This window comes from Lytechinus variegatus, chromosome 11 (assembly GCF_018143015.1).
Source record: "Lytechinus variegatus isolate NC3 chromosome 11, Lvar_3.0, whole genome shotgun sequence".
Lineage (NCBI taxonomy): Eukaryota > Metazoa > Echinodermata > Echinoidea > Temnopleuroida > Toxopneustidae > Lytechinus > Lytechinus variegatus.
Window position 1 is genome coordinate 9558976 of NC_054750.1, and position 9200 is coordinate 9568175.

The 9200-nt window shown below is 36.7% G+C and overlaps 1 protein-coding gene across 1 annotated transcript; it reads right to left on the reverse strand.

Annotated features, from left to right (window-relative positions):
• Window positions 1-460: 460 nt before the first annotated feature.
• LOC121424063 (probable 60S ribosomal protein L37-A) lies at window positions 461-7834 on the reverse strand. The gene is made up of 4 exons (XM_041619648.1): window positions 7733-7834; window positions 3184-3319; window positions 1209-1293; window positions 461-588 (listed from the first exon to the last, which is right to left on the reverse strand). Exons 1-4 carry the CDS (start codon window positions 7733-7735, stop codon window positions 528-530), a joined length of 285 nt encoding a protein of 94 aa, XP_041475582.1. The 5' UTR covers window positions 7736-7834; the 3' UTR covers window positions 461-527.
• Window positions 7835-9200: the final 1366 nt, after the last annotated feature.

The window sequence follows — 9200 nt, forward strand, 5'->3', positions numbered from 1 at the left end:
GCTGAAAATTTTATCAAAATTTGAAAACAAATACGGACGTATTTGAGCTTGCCTAGAACTCTTTCACCAAAATGCAAAATTTTCAAAATGTCATTACTGTCCTTGTCTGATTTTGATCAACAAATTTTCAGTATTTCGTTGTCTGATCTTTCTTTCTGTGTTCAAATCATATTATTTTCAGCATGGGGTACCCCTTTAACATGGCAAATCATGAGTTGTTTTATAGCATTACCCGTCTGTGATTTTTCTCTTTTCATAAGCAACTGGTAGTGATAAAACCACATGCAGATCACCAGCACTCAATTCATAAATTCAACATCACACAAGTTCCCTTGTACTTACTAGATATGGACAACATATTGATGTATAAATGGAAACAATTAATTGGTGATTCTGTGAGGATTTATTCACATCTTACGAAGGGAATAGTTCTTTGAAGAGTCTTTTGCATTTTTTTTGAGAGAGATATTGTCTACTGCTTGCTGTTCTTGGTAATAACTGGTAGTGGGCCATGTGAGATTAACATCTTAAGATGAAGCTGCTCCTCGGGCTCTGGGTTTGGCTTTGGTGCCTTCACGGAATCCATTGCTGTATTAAAAGGGAAACAAAGATAGGTTCGAGACACTAAATCCAAAGAGAGTAATGTACAAAATGAACTTGTCATAATGGTTTCAATTTCATGAACATTAAAAAATCAAATGTTAAAAACTAAATCTAGATATCTTTACAGAGTTAATGAAAACTTATCAAAAATTGTGAGCCAACAACTTGTAAACTAAATAAGTTTACTGATGCAGTACCTTAGAAACCAGTCTTAACTATAAAAAACCCTCGGCTTTACGTGCTGCCTTTCCATGACAAACGGAACAACGGTTCATGATTTGAGATATTTTCTGTCTGCTCTACAGGATGTCACTAGCCCCTAAGTTCTGAAATGTATAGCTGGCTCAAAAGCAAGTAGCTCTATGTTTTTATTTTCACATGAAACAATAATACATCTTTCCTCCTTTACTATAAAGAAAATCATTCTACAGATTTGCTCCCTTCTGTCATGCGATGGAAAGTCAAAACAGCCTACTTCAGTAGCATCAAAACTTCCAAATGCACCTTTATAGTTTTGCTTTACTCCATGCAATATCTCCAACTAATGAACAATGCTGTGTATTATTTGTATAGTACTAATGAAAGCATATATTTGAAGAAGTTACCGGAATCTCCTGTTGACTGCCCTGAGATGCCTGATGCGTCCAGTGCCAGTAGTCTTTCTGCGTTTAGCTTTCACACTCCAGTTATCTACGCAAAACCAACAAAAATATTTCATTACAAAGACATTTTTTAAAACATTCTGTTTTAGGCAATTCATACTTTAAAATCAAAATAATCTTTCTAGCTACATAAAAGGGAACCTGTACGTACATCAGATACGGACTGAGCTTTACGGGAATTAGGACACCTTTTTTCAAGAGCATCCCCATGTGTCACATGCCTCTGCTCTACCGCTGGGTACTGTCAGGTAAACCTTGATTGTTTGACACTTTTTAACTTGATACCTGAAGATCCTCTTAAACTTTGAGGTAGATGTACAATTCAAAGGATACAGCTAACCACTCTATCAGAAGTAAATTAAATTTGTGTACTATTAACAATGTTTACTTCACATAGCTCATCGAAGCAGTTCAAAGGTCAAGCCTATTGTATTTGTGATGTTTACGAATGGATCAAGGCATCTATATGAGATGAGTCTGGTAAGAAACCTCTCATTTTTCGTATCTACAGCAGATTTTGCACCTTCATACACATTCTGCGTATGAAGGTGTATCATAGACAAATAAAATACAACAAATTTACATGATTTCTAGGTCTAAAGATGGATTTCTTCGGGGAATCCATCTGTGTGTACATGTCTCACTTAGGCAAGTATGGGGACCGTGTCAAGGCTCCATGATGTAGAAGTATATGGAAAAATATTTTTTAAATATCATCACAGAGTCCTCAAGGATAACCAATACCAACCCCAGGGCCCCATACCACAAAGGTTAATGATTAAAGGTATTGTTTAACTTTGTGAGCAGCCGATTTAAAAAATTCTCAAACCAAGATGAAACTTGTATATCAGTGCATGTATTAGAACTAATAAACCCTAAAAACAACCATTATTGAGAATGAAAAGCTAAAACTACAAGGGAAAGCCCGATTTTGTAAATAGGCGTCTTGTAGACGCCTAAATAGTACACATAAGTGTATGGGATGAAATTAAGATGGTGTTTCCGGTCACTTTATATTTCAATTTTTGAAGCACTAAATAATTATTTTCGAACGCAATTTTTTCTGGGCTTCATTTTTGTAACATATCCTAGACACAGGTGACAAGTGTGACCTTCTAGCTCAGATTTTTTAAAAGTCAAACCAATGTTAAACAATCACTTTAACCGCTAACTGAACTGGCCTATCATTAAAGGTCAAGTCCACCTCAGAAAAATGTTGATTTAAATCAATAGAGAAAAATCAGACAAGCACAATGCTGAAAATTTCATCAAAATCGGATGTAAAATAAGAAAGTTATGACATTTCAAAGTTTCGCTTATTTTCAACAAAATAGTTATATGAACGAGCCAGTTACATCCAAATGAGTCGATGACGTCACTCACTATTTCTTTTGTTTTTTATTGTTTGAATTATACAATATTTCAATTTTTACGAATTTGATGATTAGGACCTCATTGCCTGAAGCACAAAATGTTAAAATAATGGAATTCCACGTGTTCAGGGAGGAATGAAACTTCATTTCACATGACAATGACAAGAAAATTAAAATATTTCATATTTTATGTAATAAAATACAAAAGAAATAGTGAGTGGTGTCATCAACTCTCTCATTTGGATGTAACTGGCTCGTTCATATAACTATTTTGTTGAAAATAAGCGAAACTTTAAAATGCCATAACTTTCTTATTTTACATCCGATTTTGATGAAATTTTCAGTGTTATGCTTGTTGAATTTTTCTCTTTTTATTCAAATCAAATTTTTGGTGGGGTGGACTTGTCCTTTAATCAAGATCACCGTTGCATGCGCATTTTGCTCAGTAGACTGACTATGAACTAATCAGAATTCTTACAAATTATTGATTAATCGTTAACCTTTGTGTTAGGGGCCCCATTTCTGTTTTTAAAATAAGTACTTACATTTCCTAATGGTCTTACACGGGTATGAACAGGCTGCGCAGGAACACTTCTGGATGTGCCAGCTACGGCGCCCACACCTCCTACAGAAGGTGTGGGTCTTGTTATGGCGCTTTCCAAAGCTGGAAGTACCCTTCGTCTGTTAAGCAAAAATAATTGTAAAGATACAGTTAGTTGACAAAATGCTAACTAGCATTTAGGAGTATATCGGTCAGCTTATACAATTTGTTCACATCTATAGGCACTGTGTATGTACTACTGGAAAGGTCAGTTCCTATGGTCCAATTCACACAGTTCATTTGGAAAAAAAATAATGCAATTGTTTGTTTAGAATAAAACTGTTTATCTATCTGTGTTGACAATCTTCAGTGTAGTCATTTTTCAACTTTCTTAAGTAATTAGATTTAGGCCCTATGTCAATTTACCAGATTGATGTAAATTGGATCCACTGTGATATAGTGACAACTAACCTCAATTTTAAAGACTCGTAAAATCATTGATCTTATTAGCTGCAACTAGACCTAGACCTACTTTAAAGGGGAATCCAACCCAAATAAAAACTTGTTCTTAGGGGAATAAGAAAAATCAGACAAGTTGATAGGTGAAAGTTTGAACACTATCTGACAAATAATAAGTTATGATTTTTTAAAAGTTGTGAATATTGGTAATCCCTAGATCCATGGAGACTGCAAATTGGCCACATGTGATGTCACAGTGATGTAAGGCAAGGACTACTCTTCCATGTACTCCAATACATAAAATGGCCAATATGTCATTTTTTCAAATGTTTTACTTCAAATTTTATTTTTCTTTGATGAGGACATAAAACAATATAGGGTCATGCCATGCCAATTCACCCAATGAATGTGCAATTTTGCACCCGACCGTCTCAGAATTCATTGTAATTTGGTATACATAAAATTCACAATGGCCCAAGCACAAAACAAAAAAAAATAGTCCAATCGGTCCGTCGGTTCTCGCGCTACGGCCCGCCCTTTTCTCCTTGTTTTGACAAAAATGGGCGTGACCTTCAACTTTCAATGGCCACTGCGTCGTTACGTGTTGACCAATTTTCATGAAACTGGTACCATTTTATAGGAAATTCAGAGAGGAATCCAAAACATGCATCGAATAATGTATTGGAGCAATTTATAAGGTCATGACCTTTGATCTTAACTTTGACCTTGAGTTTGACCCCGGACAAATAATTTTTTAACTTGATTTTCGTGTATGTTAATTATTGGTATGATATTGACAAAATATGTTAAAATCAATGATGATATTTTATTTCTTCACCTTTAAAAACTCTTCCAAAGATACCATGAAATTTTACTCTAGTCCCACACACTGATATTCATGTTAGTAAAGTGTTTACCAGTTACATGATTTCTTCCAATCTTAAGTTACAGTATGCAAACACATGAAAAGAAATTAAGCTTAATCAGTTTACAAATAAAAGATTAAACCTTTATGCTCATGAATAGGTTTCTGTTTAGGCATTTTATGATTCAGCAATATATATCATATACATCTATATACATGTATATATTTTGATGATGAAAGTGAAGACTTAACTACCATGAATATATATGATATATATTGCCGAACATCAAAATGAATATATATTGATGAACATCAAAATGCCTAAACAGATACCTATTCATGAGCATAAAGGTTTAATCTTTTATTTGTGAACTGATTAAGCTTAATTTCTTTTCATGTGTTTGCATACTGTAACTTAAGATTGGAAGAAATCATGTAACTGGTAAACACTTTACTAACATGAATATCAGTGTGTGGGACTAGAGTAAAATTTCATGGTATCTTTGGAAGTTTTTAAAGGTGAAGAAATAAAATATCATCATTGATTTTAACATATTTTGTCAATATCATACCAATAATTAACATACACGAAAATCAAGTTAAAAAATTATTTGTCCGGGGGTCAAACTCAAGGTCAAAGTTAAGGTCAAAGGTCATGACCTTATAAATTGCTCCAATACATTATTCGATGCATGTTTTGGATTCCTCTCTGAATTTCCTATAAAATGGTACCAGTTTCATGAAAATTGGTCAACACGTAACGACGCAGTGGCCATTGAAAGTTGAAGGTCACGCCCATTTTTGTCAAAACAAGGAGAAAAGGGCGGGCCGTAGCGCAAGAACCGACGGACCGATTGGACTAATTTTTTTTGTTTTGTGCTTGGGCCATTGTGAATTTTATGTATACCAAATTACAATGAATTCTGAGACGGTCGGGTGCAACCACTGGGTGAATCCAGATGGAATGACCCTATACTACCAGGGTTATATTTAGATTACTGCCCCAGGGGAGTGGGCAGTTAGGAGAAAACCACAAATCCCTGATAATTAAGTACATGGCCTATGGGAAAGTTGTCCTTGCCTCTTGTCATAATTTACTTACCCAGTTGCCAATTTGAAATCTACATAATCATAGGGATTTCAATTTTAAACTAAAGCAGCCATAACTTTCTTATTGCTGGTCCGATTTCTTTCAAACTTTCACCATTCTGTTTTATCTATTTTTCTCCTTTCCAACACTACATTTTATGACCAAGGCTGGATTCCCCTTTAAACTTTTTTTTAGCTAAAATGAAGCAATTTTCAGAACAAGGGGTTTGACATTTGGTCATCTGTCCATTTATTCACTGCTTATTTTGCTTTGGATGAAAGTTCCCCCTGAATCCATGATTGTCCCTTCGATTTGCCCCTCACTCCGAAAGCATCGGTCAGGAAAAGAATAAAGCGAATCGGAAATAAAAAGGTAAAAGCAGGCCACAATATTTTTCACGAAGCCTGGATCTATCAACATTGCAGTTGGTTGATTGGTTCTATTTCTTTCATTCCGACCTCTACATGGTGTTCAGTCTGTGATGGATGACATGAACTTTTGTCTGATTCATTTTTGTATAGATCTCAATATTTTCCAAGAGAATTATTATAATAAGAGACTTAAGAGTGGAAGGGCTTATTGTTTACGTCATGAACCCTGTTGCGTGATTGTTGCAGTACCATCATTTTTTTTCATGAAACCTTTTTTGATTTTGCAAACATGTCAACTTTTCCTGAGGAAAGTGTGACCCCCCCCCCCCCCCCCTTTGGAAACTCCTGAATCCATCCCTGCATGAACATGTAATTTTTCTTGAAATCATGAATCTGAACTAGATCTAGCACTTTAATCAGTAGAGGGAAGAGGTGGTAATCTTGGCACTATTGCAGTTTTGTACTAGATCCGACTTCAAATTTTCCCACCAGAAATTGTTCGCAAATGTCATGGCATGCCTCTCAGTCACATGACTAGATTCTATGCCCACCCTTTACCAAATAGGGCCTATAGTGATCAGGAACAGCTGTATTCATGGTATTACAGCTTCAATCTCAACGGAATCATTTTGCCGATTTATTAATGCCAAGAAAGAGGGAATATTAATTTGCATTTCGCTCGCATTCATTTTCAACAGTTTGATTCATTAAAGACAAAAATTGAAGAGCCCTGACAGGGGGATTTTGCATTGTAAGTTCCCTAATAATGTTGGCTGCATGATAGCGAGCCGTCTGTGTACAAGGAGAAATTTTAAAAATAAAAAAATGTTTTAAAAAATCCTCTAAACAGACGGCTGCCAGATGTAATTGTTCATACCAAGGACAAAGACCCAAAAATATAGGAATTCTTTTTATGTTAGAATACGTAAGACATGGAACAGCCTAAATAATGATGTTGTCACTGCCCCAAGTGTGCACAGTTTTGAAGCTGCCCTGGATAGATGCTGGAAAAATGAGCCAATAAAATATGACTACGAAAGCCCTGTTCCCGGAAGTGAGCCAGCCATCTGCATCTATCTTGAGGAAAAACCTAGAACTGAATACAGAGGCATAACATGCCTACATTCAGAAACTTCCCTAGGTATCCCTAGGTAATCATGGATGTAATAGTATACAGCCGTTCCAGATATTTGGGAAATCCGTAGTCGTAAGCCTATTGACCTCGAGGTGAGACTTGCTATGACATTTGCGAAAGATTTCTGTTGTCGAAATCGGCCGGTGCGAAACAGCATTAGGCCTAGCTCCAAAGTATCAAGCATCGCCACCGATCCCGACGAACATGTCACTGACACTGGTCTGGGCGATTATACCGCCTACCGGGACATTTGTCAATAACATGAAAAGGTTTTAATTAACATGGTTAATAAAACTTTCGCGGTTGCAGACTAATGGATACAAACCGCACATGCAAGTTAAGATAAGATTACGAATCATATTCCATCAAATATGCCCTCATACTTTAAGAAAATCCCATGTAACTGTTATGGTTTCTGGTTCACGTAACGAGCCACATCGTAGACGTGAATTCATGAACACTATGGCCATCAAATGACACTTTTCCTTCCAACCAATAAGGAAACTACTTTTACAAAATGATCATATTATAAAACCGATAAAACATTAATGTAAACAAGGTTGCAAATACTTATAAATAATGATGGATTTTCTTAGATTACATAGATTCTTTGGGAATTTCAGGATCACTAACCATCTTTGTAAAGCAGCAGACTGTAAGAGGTCGACCAAGAGATGGCGCACATGGGGTTTCGTTCTTCGTCGTTGCGTCTTGTGAAAACAGTGTACAAGCAGTATACAAGCTAGTCCACGTCCTGGACGATTTTTACTGATTGGGCAAACCATAACCAACACACACACGCCCGGGCCCGCGCCCTCCACTGATTCACTTACCCCCAGTGATTCACCTTACCCACTGATTCACTTTCCCCGAAAAAAAAATCGTCCAGGCCATCTCGGCAGAGAGAGGGAAGATAATGAAGTTGTGACCTTTGTCTGACCCAGAGGTTACGACCGCCCCTCGCAGATATTGCGCAAGGAGCACATGAATATTCAAGTTGTTTGAACGCAAGCTAGCGCATTGACCTCGCAGGGCGAGGGCATGTCCTGTGCGCACAGTATACAGTACAATCACAATTGGTACAATGAACATAAACGTGAGTTTGGATTGGAGAAAAGCATAATGGCTACCAAAAGATGGCATAGGCGGATCCAGGGGGGGGGCCATTAGCGGAGCAAAAAGAAAGAAAAAAGGGGAAAGAAAAAAAAAGGAAAAGAGAGGAAAAAAAGAAGGGGAAACGTAAGAGGAGGAAGACGAGTGAATGAAATAAGATGGGGGAAGACTTGAAAAATAATTTTTAAAAATCCTTCATGATGGGATGTAAAATTTTCGCTCGCGCTACGCGCTCGCATTGCCTTTTAGCTAAATATTGAGCTTAGAAAATCAAATTTTTAAGTCAATATACACAAATTCATTATTTTTTTTGATTTACAAATTGAATTTAAGATCGAAAGTGCTCTATAAAAATGTCCCGGGGGGGCCACTTACATTGACGAGTGGATACCATGCGCGACCAAAAAAACACGTAAAAAGGATGTCCTTTTCACGATAGGGCACGTTACGTACGTAACGTGAAAAGGGTGTCAAAAACACAAAAATAATGAAAAAAGGGTATCTATTTCGCTAGGAAAATTACGTGTTTAGGATCGAATTTGCGGGATGATAAAACAAAATTAAAATGTTTTATAAAGGATGTCCTTTTTGCCCCAACACTACGTGTTTAGAGTCCTATTTGCGCTAGGTGTAGAAGGTGGGGTCGTACTAAACCAAATAAGGTAAAGCCGACAACCAAAGGACCCGTAACAATAAAACATTCCTGTACTTGTTTAGGGGTTCATTTCAGGGAATATTTGCCAAGAGTATCGATTTGTTTCCAATACTTGTTAAGGGTAGGGTTTGACACGCCAATACTTGTTAAGGGGTGCATTTTCAGAATATGGAAATTACGTTTTTAGGGTGCTTTTCGAGACCCCATGGTCGCGCATGGTATCCACTCGTGAATGGAAGTGGCCCCCCCGGGAAAAATGTATGTTTTACTGTGGTCTGAATATTAAAGGGGAAGTTCACCCTGAAGAAAACTTTGTTGCAAAAATAACAGAAA

Coding starts and splice junctions, on each gene's coding strand:
- LOC121424063 (XM_041619648.1), bottom strand. Junction 1,294..3,183: donor GTGTAAGACCATTAGGAAAT/GTAAGTACTTAT, acceptor GGTTTTGCGTAG/ATAACTGGAGTGTGAAAGCT. Junction 589..1,208: donor GCAGTCAACAGGAGATTCCG/GTAACTTCTTCA, acceptor CTTTTAATACAG/CAATGGATTCCGTGAAGGCA.